We start from the raw sequence: 23,166 nt of genomic DNA, 5'->3' as shown, positions 1-23,166 counted from the left end.
CTTTGCGAAATGGGTTCAGGTGTGGTAAGCGTGCTTGGTGGGGGGGAACGAGATGCGAGTTACTCTTGCTTCTGTCTGGGATGCTGAGAGAACTGTGTCCCCCGAGGGGACGTCACCACGTTAAATACAGAGTACTGTGATCTCTTTGCGACCCAATAGTGTGTTGTCTTGAAGAACTATTGGGGACTATTAACAACTGAGTGGACTCTTGTATTGTTCAGGACTAGAAAACAGTGTTTCTAATCTTTTTGCCATCCAAGATAGATTGTCTCAGATACACTTGGGGATGCTGCACTCTTCTAATTGTGGTGAGTAAATATGGTCTGTTGCTTGCTTTTTCCCTTTTCCTCTCAAATAATCAGATGGACAGATGGATTTTACAAAAGCAGCTCCATTCACATTTGCTTAAAATTTCCATCCAAATACACCAATGCCCTCTAAACCCAGGAGTGGGCAGATGGGGCTGCGACAGACATCGGCTCTGCCCCCACCCTGGCAGAGGCCTTTCTAGCGCTGACCTAAAGCTGCTGATTCAGCACCCTCTATTTTATCAAGGCAATGAGAAGAAAGTATCCAACTGCATTGAGAGAGCTCAGCAAAAGTCATCTTTGAGTCATTTATGAACCGGTGATGTAGGAGTTGAAATCCTGTAGATGTCTTGGTTACAGGTCAGGCTATTGATGGGGAAGAGTTCCTTGTGCAGAGGTAGGAAGAAGAGCAGTGTCATTTCCATGCCTCTGTGGTGTTGCTCCTAAGTTAGCGCAGGCTGGAAGACATCTTTGGAGTTCACCTGCCCAGTGACCGGCTCACAGCAGGGCCATTGTCAGCTTTGGATTGTTTTTGGAATCCCTGAGGTGGCAGATAAGCTCCCACACTCACTAATGAGCTGTGAAATTCCAAGCAACACCAGGAATGAAGATGTCTCTTCTGTCAGACAGTCAGGGGTTTCACACATTTAAGTAAACTCCCTGTTCATACACTCATTTTTTTGAAGAATTTTCTATTTCCGTTTCTGGAGTGGATTCATGTTACTAAGTTTGTGCTTTGGCTGTGCTGGTGGTTGTATTTTGGTTTGGAGTACACCATTTCCCTGGAAACCAACTGCTGACAACTGCTTCGGTGGCGATTTGTTCAAGGGAGGTTTGCATGGCGGCATCTTCCCGTTCTGCCGACTACCCTGAAGGAGCATGGAGGGCGCTCGTGCCACTTGTCTGTGAGCAGGGCGCTCTTCAGAGCCACCGCACGGGCACAAAGGAGAGGGGAAAAAAACGCCCCTGTTCTTGATGTAATTGCCATTTATGAACTTGCTGCAGGACTGGTTACAGCTAACTTCTGGGGTGCTCCGCTTAATGAATTACCTTCTGGTAAGAGGGAGCGTGGGTCTGTCACACCATTGGGTTTTCATGGTTCAGTCCCTTTTCCTCTTCACGTCTCTTCCTCCCCCTCTGCTTTCTCTGAAGCTGTTGGACTCTTGATGCAAAGGACTTTTCAAAGCAGGGCTCCGTTTGCAATTTAGCATCGTCATCAATTAAAAAACCCTTGAGAAGCAGGTGTTGCCCATCTCTCATGCATGTTTCCCCCATGACGATGGGGCAGGTTGCGGGTAGTGTTGCACCCGTACTGGAGCTGGGTCAGAGCAAATGGTGAATTACTGAGTACTCCACTTCAGTCACACGGGAGGAAAACGAAATGCTGCTCTCTTCAGCATTAGAAGCTTTAACCCAGTTTCTTACTGTGAGATACCAATTCTTATTAGAGTGTTTTGATATAAAGGTATGTAGAATAGTGATCCTTCAGTTTCCTCCAGAAATAATTTTAACACTTTAAAACTCTCCTTTTAAAGCTAGAAAGAAAACTTCCTATACGTTTTGACAGTTTTTAGTCCTTAGGAGGTAATATTGTGTTGAGAGTCTAATTCTGTGCTGTATTAAACATCCGACTGGATCTCTCATCCTTCAAGCAGTTGCTGAAGAATCACCAACGTTTTTCCTGTCAGGTCACCTGCTCAAAGCAGCCCAGTTCTGGAAGGACTGGAAGCCTGCTGCAACCTGGGCGCTGCTTAGAGTCCTACGAAAAAGGTATGAAAAGGTATTAGAAACCAGAGAGGTCGTCCAGCACCATAAGCTGATTTGGTTTACATGGAAATGGAAAATTAAATACATTAAGCATGTTTAATCGGATGCGTCTAACAAAGATGCAGAGTTGCTAATACTCTCTGTGCCCAGTAATTGCCTGTGGGTGTATTTCTCTACTGTTTTCATTCCAAAGCTGACAGAGGCTTTTCTCTTTGTTTTTCTGGGGGATACTTTTGGAAATCTTAATTTCAGGAAGGAGTTCTATGGGTGTTCTTAGTGGTCAGGAGCCCTGTAGAAGAAACCACCCTGGCTTCCCCAAGGGACAGCGGATAACTGATGGTACAGCCAGTGCTGAAATCACATCCCGTTGCAGAAGAGGAGGGAAAGTGAAAGAAATGGCTTGATAAAGAAGTCAATAGGCATCTAGTAATGTCTGCCAACAGAAATCAACCTATTACAATCTCCTGAACAAACTGGGACTGCTACAGGGATGGTGGAGCAGGTCAGGGATCAGAGTCTCTGGGCTATCACAGATTCTATTGAAACTATGAACCATGGAACTGCAGCTCATGGGTCCTGTTCCTCTCCATCTTAATGACCTTGAGCAGATGCCTTTAAATGGTTGTGCTTCAGGTTTGCTCCCTCTGAGACCACCTGGCCCCACCATGGGAGATGCACTTTCCCTGGGGCTGCCTGCCCTTCCTCCAGACTGCGTCCAGCCGAGAACCTCCGCCTTGCCTGCGCGGGTGGAACTGCCAGCCAACGTGACTCTAGCTCAGCCTCTTAGCAGGGCTTTGTATCCATAACGTTTAGACAAGTATCTGCCCCCCTTCCCATTTCCAAGGGTAGAGAAGAGATATTACCTGACATTTTGTGTTAAACTGCTTTTGTGCAGCAGTGCCTTGACTGTTAAACACCTATTCTCCAGTGTTCTTTGTCTGTACCTTCCTTGCCAGTGACTTCTAAAGCAGTATTCTCTTTGAAGGGAATATTTATGCAAAGTGACTGTTGAATGACTGTCTGCTGTGATCCACAAAACGGCAAACCTGCTCAGTGCTGCTCCTTGTGTTGATGCAGCCAGTGGAGCAGCCCAGAGCTTTCAAAGAGAAAAGGTCTTACACGGGTCGCCCGCGATCCCTCTCTGCGCGGTGGGAGTGCAGCGACAGTCAGATACAGGACTTCTTCTTTTCTTCCTTTTAACCTATAAATAACACTTAAGTATTTTTTTAGGAGGGAAGAATGAGGCCAGGGCACCCACCTATGCGTCGGTAGCCACACTCGCTGTTACAGCTTCAGGAAGATGCCGTGCGGCATTAGCACATCTCACTGCTCGGTGAGGTCAGTGGCTCTCTTCCTGCTCTGCGGTATGTCTCGCTCAGCTTCGCCCTCTCTGTCGCTCTGCTGAAAGTTAATTGTGGTTGGACGTATCCTGTTTAAAAACAAAACAAGAAACGTAGTTGGAAGGGGAGAAATAATAATGAGCTCAAGGGTTTAAAGCACATTGATTTTTAGCGTAACCAAATGCATGCTTGAGCCCATTTTTTGATGAATCCCAATCTTGACACTCAGCATTAGCAAAACATAAATTTCAAGGAACATCCTCTCTGTATTTTGGTATCCTAACTCTTTGGCTGTTGGAATCAGTATGAAATCATGGGAAGCTGTGCTAATTTACTGTAATTTGAAAGTAACGAATATGTATGCACAGCATTTCTACTGAAATACTCTGAGTTTTTCTGCCCACCAAAAGGAAGACAGGATTTTAAGTCGTCTAGCCTGTGACAAACAAAGAGAGTGGATAAACATAGTACCACGCTTTCTAAAGAGTGTTTGTGCGTATTGGGTGCTCTCATGCATTGCTGCAGGTGGAGCAGGAGCTGGCGAGTCAGCTGGGCTGCGCGTCTGAGCGTGTGCTGGTGCATTGCTGCAGGTGCATTCATGCCTGTTCCAGACTTCTTAAAAACAGAATCATAGAGCCGTTTGGGTTGGAAGGGACCTTAAAGCTCATCCAGTGTCACCCCCCTGCCGTGGGCAGGGACACCTCCCACCAGCCCAGGTTGCTCCAAGCCCCGTCCAACCTGGCCTTGAACACCTCCAGGGATGGGGCAGCCACAGCTTCTCTGGGCAACCTGGGCCAGGGGCTCACCACTCTCATAGCTTTCACTGTAATCCAATACAGTGGTCCTATGAGGTCACATGATCGTGTTTTTTTTGTAAGTATCTGTCCATGCTTTCAGTCTTCTAGGAAACTGAAATACACAGGGGTTTGACCCAAACCACAAATACTTGATGCATTTCAGTTTTGATTGAAGAAATAGGTCTGAGTGTCTCAGGGTGTGTTGTCCTAGAGCCAACCTAACCACCCAAGTGTTTGCTGCTGGTGGGAGTAGACCCCGTCTCCCCCCTTACTCACACCCTTGGGTTGGGTCTAGTGCTGGTGCTGCTGGGGGGTCAGTTTGGCTGGTTTCTCCAGGGGAGGACAAACCCCCTGAGATGGAGCAGAAGGGAAGACAGTTTTCCCCTGGATCGTCTGCCAGACCAGCTCACCATGCCGTGAGGATCTGACAGGGGGAACGGCAGGAATGTGTGGAAGACGGGGTATGCGGGGGAAGCGCTGGGAGCACCGCTTTCAGTGGGGTTTTCTCTTAGATCTGAAACACCACCTTGTTACACTTTGAATTTGTATCCTTTCAGAATCGTCTAGCAAAGTAAATGTACCTTGGGTAAGTAAAAGTCATGAGTTCAAATGGGTGGAATTATTGTAGATTTGTAGTGGGAGTGTGAAGACCAGAAGACGGCTGCTGGCGGCGCTCCCCAGCATTGCCTTTCTCCAGTAATCCCCTGTTACAGGTTCATGCTGCAAATAATTTTCTATGGGTTTTGGTTCTCTGCTGTCTTGAGGAATGACCTCTGTCTGCGTCAATTTGCACCAGAAGGAACACCTGACACTTGGTGAAGCAGCTGTTTGCTGCCGTTTCAGGGAAGGGGTCGTGTTGCTGCTGCCACGGTCACTCCGCGCTGTGGGTCCTCCGCTGGTTGCAGTGTCATGTCCTCAGCAGCTGAGCTGGAACTGCTGCCTCCCTCATGCCTCAGTCGCTAAAAAACACGGGATGAGTGCCAGAGAGAGTTTAAATAAGAATTCTTAATTACCCGCCACAACTGCCCGCTCCCGTCCCCTCGGCGGGCGGTCTCCATCCCTCTGCTCCCGGTTTGGTGCTCCTCGGAGCTGTTGGGCTCAGCTGCCTTCCAGAGGAGCAGTCACCTGGCCACATGAGCCTCCCTGTGTGTTTGGGAGTCATGTAGTGACTTACTTTTCTTCATCTTCTCCAGCCCAAACACCCTTCTTGCCTTCTCTCTCCCATAGCAGTATTTCGAGGTACGGTTTCTTTTTCTGGTGCTCTTTAGTTACATACTCCAGATATTATCTAACAGAGCCTTGGTGCCGTCTGCATAGCAATTTCACCTTCCAGTTACAGGAGGGGGGTGGTGGAATCCCATCCCAGACCTTCAGTTCTGTCAGTTTGTTATTTGTCAGTGATAAGGCTTATCTGAAGTGTTTAAGGAGAGAGATTTGAGAATTAGAAAGTTCAAAGCTAGGCTCGTTAGCAAACTGAGGGGGCAGAACTTGAGGTTCTTTGACTTTTCTGGTCTCAGCAGAGCAGACTTGCATCTGGTATCGTTTGTCGTCTTCTGTCTTTAATCTGTTCAGGGAAGGACTCAGAACTCTGCTGTGAGAGTTTGGGAGGATTTACTAATCTGGCATTTAATTTCTGAAGCAGCCCATGTTTTCAGACGCTTTGGTGGGTGGTGCTGCGCTCTGTCCTGCTGGCAGTGCCCAGCTCAGTCTGCATGGCACGCTGCTGTTACGCATAGGGCAACTGGAAGCCCATGCAGATCAGCCTTGGTCAGAGAGCTTCACGCAAGTGAGTGAAATGATTATATTCATTTTGAAGTGTGAAGTTTGGTATGAAAATTCAACTTTAAAGTCATTTATCGCTTATTCTGCTGTGTTGTTTCCATAGCAGATTGTCAGGATGGGATGTTCTCTCATTCTCCTGAGCAGAGTGTTGCTGTTGCTCGGGTTGATGGGTGCGTTGCTGCCTGGCATGGGCTGGATTTTTTTCTAGCCTTCTGTGTAAGCTGGGTTAAATGTGTATATTGGTGAAAATAGAGTAATGGAAGGGATACACTTCAATGCCACTCTCAGTGCTTTTAACCAAAGCAGCTCATGCATTTAGTCACTGTGGACAGACTGGCCGGTGAGTCCTTCTCTGCTGACGCTGATGGTCCGTGTCCATATCGTCTGCCGAGTTGCCTGTGTAATTGGCGCTGCCGTGTCGGCGCCGGCGGAGCTGGGGCCAGTTCTTGCCGGCAGCTGTACGGGGTTGGGTTACCGGAGCTGTCATGTGCCCCGGCAGGGTCCAGGGAGTTCGGCTTTGCCGCCGGGGCCTGGCAGCCCCGCAGCTGCAGGCTCCTTCCCGACAGATTCAGAGGGAAAACGTGCCGCTGCTGCCGGTGTGGGTGCGAGGCTGGTTAGCGAGCCGGGAGAAACTGGGCAGAAAGGATGGAGCGAAGTGCCGGCTCATCCGCCTGTGTGCAGTCTGGGTGCAGAAGCCAAGCGGCTCTGACAGGTCTGGTGTTTGATGAGCAATTAGTGAAATTTGTGCAGCTTTCCAGTACTGGCAGTTTATTTAGCATGCCTGCCTTCGGCTGGCTGTAGCGCGTGAAACCCGACTGTTGAGGCTGGTCTGTAGTTTCTAGATACCACCACTGAATTCCTGTCACAGTTCATCTAATGGACAATTTTTAATACTCCTGGACACTTCCCAAGGATCCTCCTCCTCTTACCTGCTCATGCCCTGGCCCTTCATGGTCAGGTTTCATTGAAAGTGTTTGTTTCAAGATGGTTTTGTTGATCCAACCATCTGGAATGTGACCTTTGTATTTTTTCTTTTTTTAAACTGCATATAATTAATGGGTTTAGAAGTTTTAGACGTTATTGAACCTCAAAGTTTAGAGAGAAAAAGCATTTAAAGTGTTAAGATGTGTTAAAGAGCATGTATGTATACTATGTATGCTGACGACCTCACAAGTTTGGATGGTTCAACGTCACCAGTCAGTGCACGGACCTGATCCTGCACCCCTGACCTGCTCGGGGCCGCTGCTGACCCCACTGGAGCCCTACACTGCCACATCCCCTCGTGTGGCTGCAGTCGCAGGTTCTCTGTGCTGCAATGATGTAAAGGCAGCATTTAGCTATTGCACCGACGTTTACTGCTGGAGTAGTCATTCACTGTCTCCTCCCAAGGAGAGGTGGCAGCCCAGAGGAGATGATCTCTGCTCTTGCACTGGAACACTGCCGTACAGGTGAATGGCATGAACGGGCTCCACAAGGAACTGGTCAGTGGAGTGTCTGCGAGTCTGGTGGCCACTGGCAGTAGAGCATCTTTGGTTTCACAAGACTGTTTTCTTCACAGTTCATCATGCTCTGTAGACATGAATTTTGTGAGGTCAGTATAATTCGTTATTGATAAATGATGACCTGGTGGCTGGATTCGTTTGGCAGTAGATACAAAATTATGTATACTGGAGAATTTAAAATGCATCCCCAAAGTTGGGGAATCACAGGATCACTGAAGTTGGAAGGAACTTCTGGAGATTGTTTAGTCCGACCCCGGTTCCCAAGGCCAGGGCAGGTTGTCCAGGACCACGTCCTGGGCTTTGACTGCAGAGTTTGATCACCCTTGCAGTAAAAAAATTGCATGTTTTTTTTGTTTTTGTTTTTGTTTTTGTTTTTTTTTTTTATGTTTAAAGTGCCTCCTATGCATCCTTCATAACTTCACAGTGAACAGCTTCAGCACAGACAAATCTTTAAAGACACTTGCTCTCCTTTCAGGACATGAACTTTCTTTGACAGTTGCAGTTGATTTAACGCTGCGACCCAGGAGTCCCATTGGACTGAGACACTGAGGAACAGAATCTTGATGGTGACAGGGGTTGTAAGGGAGACACAGAGCCCTTTGTGCCCTCATCGACGGGAAATGGTTACTGAGGTAGCAGAGGAGTCGGAGCAGACACTTCAAATGAAGCAGAACATAACTGTATATGGCTGTTCCGCTGGGAGGACTGCAACACAAGTAAAGAGCCATTCGGTGCTTCGTGTAGTGTGTTCCAGGTGGTGTGTGAAAGGAGGCGGTTTTCTGACGTTTCTCTAAATAGAGATGAAATGCTAAGAAGACTTGAAAAGAAAAACTTGACTTGATTCTGTGAAATACAAGCAGTTTGTGCGATGCGCAGGATCTGTGTTACCGTGAGAATTGCATTTTATGTGTGGCTCTTTTTAAACCGTCCATATACTTTCTTAAAAACCCCTCTACTGTGCATCTCCGTCACTCTGTCTTGCCACGTGTTTCAGGTTACTGAGGATTACCAGTCTCGAGTTTCTTCAGCTTCCTTCTGAGTAAACCTGATTTCTAGATTAAATGACCGCTCTGTTCCCGGAGGTAATTACCTGAATGATTAAATAGCTTGTGTGTAGAGAATGGTGCCGATGCCTTGGCAGCCACGGTGGTGTTTCAGCAAGAGCTTGCTGCACAGTACTATAAGCCTTATTTCTACTAATTTAATTGCTGAAAAATTGGCAAACAGTATTTATATCACATTTTATTGGAAGGGCAGTAAATTGCATTAGATACTTTGTTATGCCATGGAGCAGCAACACTTAATTGTTCAAGTGGCTCAGTGGATTTTTTGACTGAAACTCCATCTGCCAATGCAGAAATTAGTTCTATTTTTAACAACATGAGACACTCTTCTGCAATTATTCAGCAGAGTTGCTTCTTAGAGGGTATTTTCATGCACTGCTTTTCACTGTCTCCTGGGTGAGGTTTGTGTGTGATCTTCTGTGCATACTCTTTGTTGTCACACAACAAAGCTGAGCTGTCTCCAGCTAATCAATGACCATTTTCATTAAAACTGTGTGGAAAAACTCCAGTCAGGAAGCAGAAAACAACTAGGTGCTTTCAGGAAAGTTTTACTGTGGGCTTTGAGTCCGGGTGTTGGGGTTGGTGCGGTGAGGAGGCAGCGCTCTTGTGTGCCGGACGGCTGGAAGGCGCAGATGGTGCTTTTGGTGTAATTTGCTAAGTACCTTCAACTGTCCTCTTGTCGCTGCCAAAAAGGAGTCCAAATAAGCTGGGCTCAAGAAAACCACTCTGCTGTAAGAGGTGTGATGGCCCTGGAGGGGGTGAGCGGCTGTGGAGGCTGCGGTGAGCGAGAGGGTGTCACAAAGCTGGGACACGCGGTTGGACGCTGCCCGGAGGGCACATGCACCGTCATGGAGGAGGACACCGCCTTTGCCATTGGGTTTCTAAGCTACTGATTAAAAGTAGTGGAAGCTGAAGAATTTCTGTATGAGCTAATTCCCATAGTAAGAAATTTTCATTTTGGGCCAGTTCAGGGTCTGTGTGTTTGTGCTCTGCCCCAGCCCGTGTGGAGCAGCCCGTGCCGAGGAGGTGCGGGGGGGCAGCCCTGGGCGCCTGTGGGGCCTGGAGGTTGCCAGTGCCAGTGGCTGCTGTTCCAGTCTGGCTGGTGGTGGCCTGGCACGGCTTGGTGCCGCTGTGAACGCCGCTCACCAGCGGTTTGGGGAGGTGGGACCTTGTGAGACCTCGGTGGGACCTTGTCATCGTCTGGGGAGTCGTCAGTGCTGAATACTGGGCAGAGCCTGTACAGTAAACCGAGAGCAAGAATGAATTCATGTGTATTGCGATGGATGCATCATTACAGTAAGACCTAGAAATGTGCCAACCTGAGTTAGACCAAAGCTCCCTTAATTAATTGTTGCAAATTTTTTAGAGCGTGCTTTAGGTTGACCCAGACTGAGACATCTGAAATTCTTTAATTTTTCCTTAAAAAAAAAGAAGAAGAGGTGGGCACAAGAAAGGACTTGGTTTCCAAGTATTCAGCAGTATAAAAGCTTAAACCACTGTGAGGGAAGGGAATAATATGATAATTCTGGAGCATTATAGGATTATCAACAATCCCTCTGCTACAGCAGCTTCTGCAAAGGTTCACACTATCAGTGCGGATTTAGAGCACGTCAGCCCTAAAACCACCTGTGCGCTTGCTGAGCAAGAAGGTGGGACAGGGTTCCCTTTAAAAACTGGCCGCAGTTACTGGTTGGTCGGTGGGGATGCTGTGAGGACAGAAGGTGCACTCGCTGGCTGAACTTGAAATGCGTTTCTTTCCCAAAACTGCAAACCTGAGTGGGGCAGTGGTTCGGTCGGGAAGCCAAGCTCCTGTTTCAACGGCGAGGGGGTGGCGGGAGGAGAACACCACTGGTCGTTTCTAAGCCCATCTTATGTTGTTGTCAGTTTTTCTAAATATTTCTGCAGTCGCTGCACCTTTTCTGTGTCTGGTCTGTAGGCCAGGCTGCTGCGGTGCCGCTGTCGCACAGGGCTCTTTGTGAAGGCAGGAGTTGGGAGATGGATCCCGGTGTGGCGGATGCCCTCTGGACGGCTCGCGGCAGAGCAGACACCCCCTGAAACCGCTGTCATAGACCTGTCATACTGCTGCTAAGTGCAGAGTTATTACAAGTCCAGAGAATGTACTAATGTTGATTATCCGTGTTGGTGACCTGAAAAACTGTGAGGGGAATACAGAGTGTGGTGTCTCAGGCTTAGCATCCACCGCTGCTTTCCTTGGATTAACGTGGCACAACCAGGCTGATTAGCAATTAGCAGAACATAGTACGTGTGAAAACATGTCTGGTGAATAAATGAATATCTTTTAAAAATAACGCTCTTTTTCAGGATGGATCTGTTACGAGTAGGTGGCGAACACGGTTGTCTGGCAGCAGAGCAGTAAGCTATGAGGGAACTTGTCTCGCTTCTCCTTCCCCAGAAGGACAACTTGCCTGCCCACCCAGCTGTCCCCGGAGCATGCGGGGCGCCGTTGCTGTGCCTGCCCGAGGCGTAAAATAAAGGCCACTTTTTGACGTGTTTTTCCCGAGGGCTCGTTCACGCACCAGGATCGCTGGGGGTCCGTTGTGCCCCTCATGCCCTGTGGGGTTGTGGTTGGTGGAAGAGGGTGGGAGGAAGGCTCCTGCTTCCCAGAGCCACCTTGCTGTCCGTCTGCCGGGGAGGGACGGACTATGCTGCCGCTCCGGTGGCTCCTTCTGCTTTTCTGGGGGCCCTCTCACTGGCACGGCACAGCACGGGTTGGGGAGAGGTGTTCAGTGTCGCTTTCCCAGGACGCTGCAACGCACAAGGCTTCCGCGGGGCAGTTCCTGACCTCGCCTGCTGTTTGCTCGTTAGGAGCTGGGGACCCCCGGAGCAGGCTGCAGGAGAAGAGATGTTGAGGTCGCACCTTGCCCGGAGCCGAGTGGAGGTGTGAAGAGTGCCGCTCACCTGGTGGTCTCTGCTGGAACAAACTCTGGGATGTTTTTCTGTTCCAGGCTACGTTGGCGTTTTGGTTGGTTGGTTCTCAAAATCAACTTCCAAGACCGTTGCCAGCAGATGTATTTTTCTTTTTGGTTGTATTATTCTCCAGAAAACAAGACTCTCACTTCAGATGTGTTCCCGACGGGGTCAGCGATGAAGTATTTTTAGCAGACTCTGTAACTCTTCTGCAGCGCGTTCATGCCTGGCTGGTTCAGAGCTGCAGTTGCTTTCCCAAACATGCATTGGGGCTCCTGCCAAGACACCCGGGGTGCTCCTGCGTCGTATTACAAGGTCCCGCTTTGTCAGGGCAGACCCAGCTTGGCAAGGCTAATGTGACTCCGTGTACAGCGTGTTCGGCCGGCGGTGGGCGCGGGCGCTGGACTGTGTGCGTCCCCGGCTGCCTGCCCGGCATGGAGGGCTTGCTGCCTGCCTCCGAAACCGTACGTCTGTGGCTTTCTCCTCTCCGGGATGGCAGCGGTGCTGGGGCTGCTTTGCTGGCAGAGCCCTGGGTCACCGGGGATGCCCAGGCTGGGCGGTTTTGCTGCTGCTGCCACTGCTGCTGGAATTCGCTTTGTAAAAGGGGGTCTGCGAGCTGCTGCCTGTTGCAACGCCAAGGGGTGAAATCGAGCGTCTTCTGTCCGTCCTCTCATGAGACTGGGTTAGATTTTTTTCTCTGCTGTTGCTCTGTAGTAAGCGGTGTTCGTGGCTCAGTTTGGGCTCAGTATTGGCAGAAGGCAAACAAGGAAAAGTGCTTGCACTGCTGAGGGGCTGTTTGTCTTTTCAGTGTTTGATCTGTTCTTGCTGTGTGAAGATTTTGTGTTGGGACATTCCCCGTGAACGTGGAGAATCTGGCATTTGAATGGTTTTGTGATTAGGAAAGATTTGTAATACCAGAAGTCTGTGTCTTTGGTGCTTATGGCTAGAGCTTCTCCAGTTATGGTGATTTCTTCCAGGGAGCTTTGAGGTCAGGCAGCCTCGTGATAGTCCTCCACAAGGTATTCGGGAATTTGTCCCAAACAGCACTGAACGTAGAGAATTTGTCAGAAAAGGAAACATGGCTAAGATCAACTTTTAATAATGTTTAGAATCTCTGTAGCATTTAGTGATTGTGTTTCATCAGGACAGTAAGGCAGTTCTAGGAAACTCTGCTCTTCAAGAAAGAAATGCACTTTTTTGAAAGTCTGCCTGCATATCCTAGTCTCACTAGAAATATTTTGGTTGACTTTAAAATCGGGTGCTTTGTTAAGGAAACAATGGTGAACCCCATAGCGGTTCCCTTCCCTCAATCCAGAGGAAATTTCGTCAGTCCTGGGGTTGCTGGCAGTGTTACCCCTGAGTTGATCTCCCCTTTCGTGCTGTGCTGCGGTGCACGGCCGCCTGTCTGCCTTCTGCTGTGAAGGCAGGCTTTGGCAGCAGGTTCTCCTTCGCACTGGGATCTGCTGGTCGGCGGGGTTCTGCGGGGTCCGTGCGGGCGGCGGGGCGCCCGGGGCAGCAGCCGAGTCAGTGGTGCTCAGCAGGGACAACGTCGGGAGAATGGCACACTGTGTTCGGGCAGCATACGCTCACTGCCCCACACAGAGCTGCATTGTTGGGACAAAGAGAAGTGAAAATACTAAAAGCATTCAAACTATTTTCTTTTTAATGGGGGAGCCTTTTTCTCGTGTAGAGCTCTGCTGAGTCCAGAGCCCATGGGAGGTGAGCTGAGAGCAGACAGATGACTTCGGCTTGGGGGGATTTTGCTGCTTGGTAGCTTACATGGAAGGGGGTTTATATTTTTATGTGAGACATTGTCAAAGCTAGGCTAAGATGCCTGGAGAACTAGTACGAAAGATAAGTGACGACTGATCTATTTAAAAGGAGAAAATATTTTTAGTCAATCTGCTTTCAGCTTTTTTTGTGGGACATACTACGTTTCAATGACTAATACTTTGGGTTTTAAAAATTCAGCTTTCTCGTGCTGTCAGTTTAGCTGCAAGTATCTGGGTCTTCAATGCCTCTCCAACAAAGCCAGGAAAGATCAGATTTTCCGCTGTTCATATTCCTACAGTTTAGGAAATGTGGGTTAAAGGGAAGAGTTTTTGTGGCGGAAAGGGCATGCTATGTGTGTTCTTTTATGAGCTGTCAATGGAAAAGATAGCACAGGGCTACATGTTTAAAAAACTTTTTTGTAGGTCATCTGCAAGGAAGAATTACGTGTTTGCTGTTGAAAACAATTTGGAGTCGTGGGGGTTTCTTTTTTTGTAAAACAGACTGTTGGGTGTTTGGGTTTTTCTGGGTTGTTTATTTTCTTGTGTGTGTTTTTTTGTTTTTGTTTTTTAATACTGCTTGACATTCTACTTTCACCAATGCCACCAAGAAGTATCAACCCAGGACAGCGAGGTATTGTTCAGGATGATTTGTCATTGCTCTTCAGGACGCTGCAGCTTCCTCACATTAACCAAGCTATTAAATTAGCAGGATATTATCAATTGCAATCTTCATTGTTCCCGTTAACCCCGAGACGATGGCTGTTAAAATAGCCAGGGCAAACAGCGGTTCATTTTTTTACAGAACAAGGGTCACGTCCTGAACAATTTAATTGCTAGTCAGATTTCCCTGGACTGTGAAACATCTTTAGAGATGATCATAGCCCAAATTAAAATGAAATCTTAAAAAAAAAACCAAACAAACAAACCAAAACCCAAACAAAACACCCCAAGAGTCTTAACACAATGAGGGGGCAGCAGGGGAAGGGGAAGTCCCAGAGACAGAAGAGCCCTAATAAGCGCACCTTCACAAGAAGGGTTGAAATTTGGGAGAAAAGAACTGAAATTAGCCCAAAGGTGAGTGTCTGGAGCATTTGGCCGGGGCGCTGGGAAGCAGAAGGGGATGCCAGCGGGAGGAGGGCTCCGGGGCAGGCACTCCCGTCGGCTCCACTGCCCGGGATGGTTGTTGGCTGGGGCGCGCTTGCCTCGGGGACCGGGGTTAGGCAAATCAGCAGGACTGCAGGAGCTGGGAGGGGACTGTTGTGCCCATCAGGCTTTTGGGGGGGGGGGCAAAACCGAGCCGAGGGTGAAGCCCCTCAATGGGGACGCAATACAATAGGTTTGGGGGATGTCTCCTGTGAGAGAGCAGGTAGAGGTGCTCTCGAGGCTGCCACCAGGTAAGACGGCTTCTGGGAGAAGAGCGCTGTCGAAAAGGACAGACATAGAAACAACACATTCGTAAGGTGTCCAAATGCATAAAGCAACAATGGAGGCAGTACTGGCAGCGGGAGCGATGCGGGAGACAAACCAATGGGAACCAGTTAAAGACAGTGGTATCTGCCCGGGCAGTCTGTAGTATTAAAAGATTTTTAATCAAATAAAGAGAAATGCAAAAGCAAATGCTTCCTGCTGTATCAAGAACTCGATTCCAAAGACAGCATCAATTTAGCCATTTCTTCGCCATCAATAACGCATCAGTTTGGATTTAAGGTCATGTGCGCAATAACCCATGGACTACTGTTTATTTGGAAAGGAAGGGGATGCGCATTTGGGGAAGACTGATGGAGAAGACAAATACAACCTGAAAATACTCAAACACAAATGCTAGTTTCTGTGATATCCAACTGCCTCCATAGCCTGTGGGAAGGGACAGAATTTCCTGCTTTCTGTCCGTGACGTGAGCTTGAACCTTTCTGGAGAGCGTTGGGTCGTCCTACAGCTCTGCCCACGTACAGTGGTCTGACTTGGTGTGATTCCACAAACTTCTGGGTAGTATCACCGCAAGCAGGGACTATCAGAGCTCCTGAATTTCGGATTGATCAGTCAGTGAAGTCGTCCAAATTATCACTTTGTTCTTTAAAGGAAGGAATAAATAGGGATTGTTGTGTGCCAGCCACTGACTTGGGCAGCCTCTCGCACATTATGAACCCGGAGCGCGCACAGAAATGGAATCCTTATTTCATTCAATACTTGCTTTGAAACCTGCAAGAGCAACAACATTTTCTTTTGTCTGAATTTGTTCCTGTAATCAGTGGCCCCTTTCATAGTTTGCGTTCACGTCTTGGTTTTGTATTCTGGAATAAAGGAGCCTTCTCTGGAATGTATTCACATCTTATTTATGGCTGGTGGGGAATCTGCTTTCCTCCACACCCACTCTGTTGTGACATTGTTCGTTCTATGTAACTTAAGAGTTTACTTCATAAATCCTATTACACAAATCTGATAGATGGGCTTGCTGAATTTTATATGCTGCTGTCAGTTTCGTTGGCTTTTCTGGGTTTAGGATTTTGTAGAAGTTCTGCAAGCTCCAAATATAGCTTCAAACTTCCAGTCATACTGTGACTTTCATCTACTTTCATGGCGGAAGAGCATTCTGAAGCAAATGAATGGAAAGAAAGACAAGAAAAGCGTAGTGCTGTCCAGAGGAGGTACAGCTGTAGGTGACTGTGGACATGGAGCTCCTTTAGAAATCAAGAAGCGTGTTCTGAGATTATCTTCACCTTCGAGCTGAGAGGAGAGCTCTCAGACCCATCGTATCTCAGCCATTCGAGTGCATGTAAGACCTCTGATATGTTACTGAGTTAACAAATTAGCCGATGTCACCCAAGCAGTAGTAACCCATCTTGTCATGTGCTTATTGCACACTTTAAGCTCAGTGCAAAGTAGGAACAAACTTTTGATCTACAGATGTTAGGCTCAGGCAGAGGCATGCTGCCTTGCGATTGCAGTGGCCGAGACAACTTGTGCTTTCAAATCCTGTGATTGCCACGCAGCAGCTCAGGGTGTCAGTGGGGCTCTTTGTTGACACTATCAGGAAAGTCAGGTCACCGAATGGTAAAACCTGAACCACCGAGACAGTTGCTGAAAGATGAGAAGATGCTTTTTGTGAGTTGTTTTGTTGTTGTTGTTGTTTTTCTTTTCTAATATCTTAATAAGAAGAAACTGCAAGAGAGTAAAGTTTGGTCATTCAAAAATCTTTAACGGTGTGATAACCAGAAATAATCAATTTGATACAGAGATATCCAATACAACTGAAAGCTGACAAGTGAAATTTTGTTTAAAGGAAATGAAAGCAATTTCAACCGCAGCTGCTTGCCTTTCCAAGTTGTTATTGGGGAAAACACAGTGTTAAGACTAAAAGAAATTTTTCTTTTTGGTGGGTGAGTGTATTCTGTATCAGTTAGACTTGTATCAGATGCTGTGATGATGTTCATGCCAGCAGTATTGAGAAATCAAACAAGGAGCCTACTTGGAAATGTTCCATTTCATCGCTATGCAGTTTTTAGGTTGCAGCTTTATTGGTAAACTCAGTCCTTTTTGCACACTGGGCATTTTGCCTTGGTTGTGGTTTCTGCTGAACCAGAGCAATGTTGTATGCTAAAAGTCTTTATTTTGTATTTTACCATCTCAGGAAAAAGGAAGATAGATTTTTATATGCAGATTTCCATCAGGTTAACCAATTCACTGCTTATTGAAAGAAAACCAAACCAAACCCTAAAACCATTTAACCTACACCATTTACTAATCAGGTGTATTACATCTGGGGCCATGTCTAAAATTGGAACTGGACTATGAATGCTCAAATTTTACATTTAGTGTCGTTTGAGGAAACCCAGAGCAGTGAAAGTAGACACGCAGAGAATGAGTGCCATTGCAGGGCCCCCCCTGGCGCGGTGCTGCGTGCAGTGGTGGCTGCAGCGTGGCTGAGGGAGCGCCCGTGGCAGCCCGTTGTGGGTTCTTGGGGATGGAATAGCAGCATTAGGTGCCCTCAGGTGTTTTTCCCAGAGGAACAGTTTTGCCTTCTCAGGAATGCAGCAACAGACATGTAGACATGTGTAGTGCAGGGGGAACACGGAGCCTGCAGCTAGACAGGATCAGGCCCCGATGACAGCATGGGCGCACAAGAAGGGTGGCCAGTTGTCTTCTCATGAGGAAGAAAGAAGATGGTCAGTCAGCCATTTCCATTCAAGACCAGTTAAATTCTGACTTGATCTTACACCGCCAAACTAGAACTTTCTTTTGCACTAAGATCTCCTTTGCTTTAGTGGGCTTTAGTGCAGTTTTGCATGTCCTTTGGATGGAAGTCTTTACGGTTCCATTCTGCACTTGTAAGTGGAGCTTAATCAGTACTAACAAATTAGTGTAAAGTGAGGGTTTGGATCATCGCATGAATAGCTGGAATAGGCATGCTCAGCGTTAGAGTCTCTCCCACTAGGTTACAAATACTAAGAAGTCCTTTTCTAAATGAACCTCATTTTAACCATGTATACAGATCTGATCTCATCGCTATTTGGCAGGCAGCAACCAGGCGGCTCTCACCGTTACTGTGGGAAAGTTGATTTGCTGCAGCGGTAATGAGGAGAATGCCCTTGGGAGATGTCCTTGGTGTCCACAGCCTCCTGAAGGATGATCTGCCTGTGCATACGCAAGTTCACTCTCTAACTTGGTTCATGGAGCCATCTACTGGCTAATAACATCTCGGCTGTGGATTGTCACCTGGTAGTACTTGAGTGTTGAGCCCCGTGGTCGCAGCCTGAGGTGGTCCCTTCCCTGAGACCTGGAGCATTGGTGGTGTGTGCCACCACCATCGGTGTGGCCGCACCTCACACCAGGGCTGCAGGGTGCCGTACCTACAGACTGACCTTTCTCTCTCACGTGTGTTATTAAGTGCTAGCAGCAGCATTTAGAATACTTCTGGAACAGTGTGTGGGGAAAGGAAGGACCGTTTTTCTTACGGTGATTAAAACTGGGGCAAGAAACGGCAAACGGTAACAAGGAAAGCAAGTCCTATACAGAGCATCTTTTGAGCGAAATCTAAAAAGGCAAATATAGTCAAAACTAACTTTATCCCAATGGGTATGTACAGAGGAGGGGAACTCCAGTTCTATGCAGTGACTTTGAAGTCTAGGAGCTTAAATTAGAAGGTAAATGTTAAATAATGCATTAGCTTGAAGTGCTTCTGATCCAAATGGTACCTTATACCATTAGGTTATTGCAGCTTTTATAATCACACACAGTTTTGTAATTTGTATGTGCCAGCAAGAACGTTAAGGTGGCTTTAGCCCTCGTCCCTGGGCAGTAAGAATGGGGACAGGCTGTTGGCTTTATGGGGGTTAATGTGGCTCAAGCCCAGATATCTGTGATTAGGTCTTGCAGCTGTGCAGAAAGTTACTAATCACCACATAATTAACCAGAAGGCCTTATGCAAGATGCCTCATGTCACTGAGATCATTGATCCAGGAGTTGCATTTGGTTATTAACCCTTCACTGGCTATATACAGTTCTACTCTACAGGCAAGTCTTGTGGCTTTGAATCTTGAGTGAGCTGTGTTTGTTTTTTTCATTTTAAGGCTTCATGGTAGCAAGTCGCTTAACTTTTCCACCTGTTTACTTCAGCCAAAACCTGTACATTTATTAAACTCTGTAGATACTCTTGCATCCTGTTAGTATGTATTGGTGAGTTTAGAGGATGTAAACCTCATTACTAAGTGTTGCCCTTTCTAGTTCTGTGGAGATTTAGCAAAATTATGAATTCAGAGTTAAGTACAACCGATTTCTGTATCTGGACAAAACTTAGAAATGAACATCCAGTTCTTAGAGAGCTCTTAAATATTTAATGGCACATAATGCAGAAACAGATGCAAAGATTCAACTAGGTATTTAAATAAAATGATTTTGAAATTCCATTAGTTCCTCCCACTACTTGCCAAAGTCTGATTTCATGGTCCTCTGTTAGCACTGAGACAGTAGAAGACATCGATAACCTCCTACTAAGAGACATCCTTGTTCAGCTGGAAGTGCTTATAAGGTTGTCAGCAGCTGCAAAACGGGCCCAAAACCTGGGCTGAAATGGCTTATTGGATCATTTTTTCAGCATTAATTGTCAGTAGTTGGCTTTCTGAGATCTTTACCTGAAGGCGTATGCTTTACCAGCTGTGCAGAGAAATAGTAGGTAATACAGCCCATTTTAAACCTTCATCACATACTATTATTGTGTTGTGTCATTTTGTACTACAGATATCTTTTATTTGTCCGACAAATAAGATTTTGAAGTCAGTGTTTTTTAAGGGGGATCCTCCTTACCCTGACAGCAGTAGTAGAAGCTTTTTAAAAAGTTAGGGAGAAAGGTTTCCCTTCCTGAGAGAGAATACCTGTTTGTGGGTCCAGAAGTTTTGCTGAGCACAACAAATGAGGTCCCTTTCTCTTTCCTATTTTTCTTTCCTCTTCTGTATTTTATCAAGCTGTTGTGTTCAGTGTGGCTAAAATCCCTTTACCCCAAGTACAAGGAAGAGTGTACTCATAAAACTACGGCCATCACATAGGCAGTGATGCCATCCCAGTCCATGACAGCCATCGCAGAGGCTGCAGGACAGGAGAGCTTGTGTGTCACACAGCACTTCCCAAAGGGAGGCGGAACACGGCAAAGAGATGAGTCGTGTGTCTGTTGCAGCTCCTGGAGTTAAGGATCCCCTTTACCTTGACTTAGAAAAAGCCCCAAAACTGAACTGTTCTTCAGGAGTGAGCTAGTGAAGAGGGAAGGAGGCTGAGGTTTTCTGTTGGTGGATTCAAGCGCCACGTCAAGAGCAGGGTTTGCAGTGCAAGTAAGAGGTGCGAGAGAGTTCCTGAAGATCTGCGTTTCCAGGCAGTCCGTGTTTTGGTACGGGAGTTAACCTGCTTCAGCATCTTCCTGCCCGCTGTCTGTCTGGAGTCCTTTGGAGCTGAAGTGATCTTTAAATACACTGTAAAGCGGGTGTTTTGTGCTCCTTGTATAAAAATACAGTAATTTTGGATTTATCTAGAGGGGATTTCCTAGTTTAGTTAGAAGAAAGCTGAGCCTCTTACGTTTCAAGCAGATCAGGAGAATTATGAATTCTTTGGACTTTAGAAAGAATGTTTTCTTTCTGAAGTCCTGAAAACTGAGTTGACTGATGTGGAGTGCGCAGTCCCAGTTGAACTCCGGCAATGTTTGCTGGTTTTGATGAGCTTTGGTTTCAGTCCATGTGCTCCACGCTTAGTTGCTGACACATACCTCGTTAGTTGAACCAGCAGAAAAGCCACACTAGACAATATAGATTATTAATTTGAAAACTATGACAACGTTTGCAGTAATTTTACTGTTTTACAATTGCAGGTGGATAAAACTAATGTATACACTGTACCGGTCACATGTATTCTAATAAATATTCGTATTATGTTTAGCTTGGACATGAAAAAGTATTTACAATGTACAACCATGGATTTAGTCAGGCATAAAAAGTGTGTGATGAAGAGATTGATTTAACTTAAAAAGCTATCACTCCTGTATCACGAGTTAAGAAAATGAAAACGTTAACATACACATCCATGCATAAGCTGCTGGATTCAATACTTGGTTAAAACGTGTTGGCTGCCAAGGAATTCCTTCTGTCTTAAGGTTTTAATAATCAACTGTTCCTTAGCTTATCTCCTTCCATCCTTCTCCTCGTATATGCACTGGTGTGCACACACTTCCCTTCCTTCATTACTATGCATATATATATATACACACACAGACATACCCACCCCTGCTTCCCGCTCGCTCCTCCCCATCCCACCCTGTCTGCTGCGGTGGCCGGTGCATTGTCGGCCCCGGCTGCGCTCGGGGCAGTGGTGCGCAGCATTCCCCTGGATGGTGCCTCCGCGGTGGGCAGCATCCCGCCTTCAGCCCCATTGGCTCTTTTCTCCGACACAACTGTGTAATTCCGCTTTCGGGGGGGGGGGGGCTGAAGCTGCATCATCCATATGTAAATGGCTGATTAACGCTTACATTTAGAAGAGACTTTCTATTTGAAGTTTTAATCTCAAAACTACTGTGAGTGACACAGTGACAGAAGCAGGTTCCTCAGCAGGCTTTGTATAATTAACATTCAGGATTTGAGCTGTACATCTGTTCAAGTGCCCGCTTTGAGGACAATCAGAGGTGGAAATTTTTCCCTGATGTAAGTAACTTAAAGTTTTCCCTCCTTGTAACTACACTTGGAAGCGTGAAAAATTTCCAGATGTGTAAAGAGACAGAAGTTGTATTGCAGGAGCCCTCACATACCTGGAAGTTGATGGGTTTGTTTTGGTCTAACCCCATTTTTAGTAAGACCTGTCTTATACATGCACTTTTTCCTGACTGTGTTTGCCCTGCGTTTGTGTCTGTGTATGGGATTGAAAGAGTCCATCACCTGTGAGACTCTTCTGGCCTGTTCTGACGTTTGTGGTTGGGTTTGTCAGCATTTGATGCAAAAGAAGAGATGAAACCATTTGGGCATGAGAGAAGGCTGACTGATTTTTTTTTTTTCCCCCATCTATTACATTGATCACGGGATGTCTCTAGATGTCTAATCTGATATTTGTAATTTGATGTGCTGATATCAAGTGCTTGCACTTTACCGCCTTGTAATTTGGCTCATGCCGCTTGCTTGGCATTCCGCTCTCCTCCCTCTGACCTGTCACCCTTCCCGTGGAGAACCTGATTCAGGAGGTTCAAAGCAGGTTGTGATTTCATGAGCCTTGCAGCTTTCCTGTACCCAGAGAGAGTGAAAGGGGCTGATCATCCAATATACTCTCCTTTTATTGAAGTGCTGTGTGCACGCACTAGGTTGGCCTCTTGGTAATCTTTCCTGAATGATGAGGAAGCAGGACCTGTGCACGTATAAAGCCTGTGTCTGAACAGGGATCCAAACGCGGGACCTTAATTAATGACCACGTTACCATCTGGTTTTGTGTAGCTTTGCATGGAATGGAGTGATGGAGTTTCTGCTGCAGGAGAAGGCTGTGCCGGGGTGAGCCCTGGTAAGGATATATGGTTTTAGAACTTGTGTGCAGGGTTTGAGCATGTGCTTGCTCCTTCCATGTCCCTGTCAGCAGTACCTGCTGTTCCAGGGGTCTCAAAAGCGAGTAATGGAGCTGAGAAATCTGAACCATAAAGCTCTAGAAACAGCCATGTCCCAGGCTTGACAGGACGACATTATATCATATGTATATCACATCAACCAGCAAACTGTGAATCTGATTTTTCTCTTAAGCGTGCCTGCAGCACTGTGAGGCCCACAGTGCTCGCCTGAAATGCTGCCACGGCCACCACTGGCGCTCGGGGGTCCTAGCGTTCAGCTGTGGTCCCGGTGTTCAGCCGTGGTCCTGGCATTCAGCCGCAGTGCCGGCGCTTGGTGCGGCAGCAAGTGGTTCGTGCTGCTGCGGGGTAGCACGTGGGGGGCCCATGGAGGCAGATGCCGGGGGTGGCAGGGTCCCGGGTGCCCCATGGTCCCCAGCCCTGGTCCTCAGCCCTCAGCTCCTTGTGTCTGCTGGGGACTTGGAGCCGAGTGAAGGATGATGGTGCTGGCCCAGTTTTCTGCTGGTAATTATAGTCTGCCTTTTTAGGCTCCTCTGCCGTTTCAGTTTCAGGATTTTGTCTTCCTGTAACTGTTAGGTTTTTGTGTCCTCGTTTTCCCAGTTCCACTGATGCAGTGTACGGCTCAGTCGTTGCTATAAGGAGCTTGCTAACGCTGGCTTTGCTTCTCCTCAGCTGGATGTGTACCTTGGGTGTTTGGAAAAGGGCTCTCACCTGTGTGAAATACTGCAGATGGAAGAGGGATGGAGGTAGCCTTTGCTTCACAGTCTAAGCACCACTTAAGGGAACAGCTCGGTGAAGGAATAACGACTCAGTTCTTGAATTTTCCACCCGTT

The 23,166-nt window shown here is 47.2% G+C and overlaps 1 protein-coding gene across 2 annotated transcripts in view; it reads left to right on the top strand.

Moving 5' to 3' along the window:
• TMCC1 (transmembrane and coiled-coil domain family 1) overlaps window positions 1-23,166 on the top strand; it is an 86,880-nt gene that overhangs the window by 38,091 nt on the left and 25,623 nt on the right. The window contains exon 1 of one of the 2 annotated variants that reach the window (XM_082487492.1): window positions 11,868-11,952. The exons of the other annotated variant lie outside the window; for it this stretch is intronic. Within the exon in view, the coding sequence (XP_082343618.1) occupies window positions 11,923-11,952 (30 nt within the window). The 5' untranslated portion in view covers window positions 11,868-11,922. Of the gene's footprint in view, window positions 1-11,867; window positions 11,953-23,166 lie in introns of those variants that run through there. 2 annotated transcript variants of the gene reach the window in all.

The sequence above is a fragment of the Vanellus vanellus genome, assembly GCF_965231255.1.
Source record: "Vanellus vanellus genome assembly, chromosome: 9".
Lineage (NCBI taxonomy): Eukaryota > Metazoa > Chordata > Aves > Charadriiformes > Charadriidae > Vanellus > Vanellus vanellus.
Note: the sequence above shows the minus strand (reverse complement) of the source record. Positions and strands in the feature narration are given on the sequence as shown.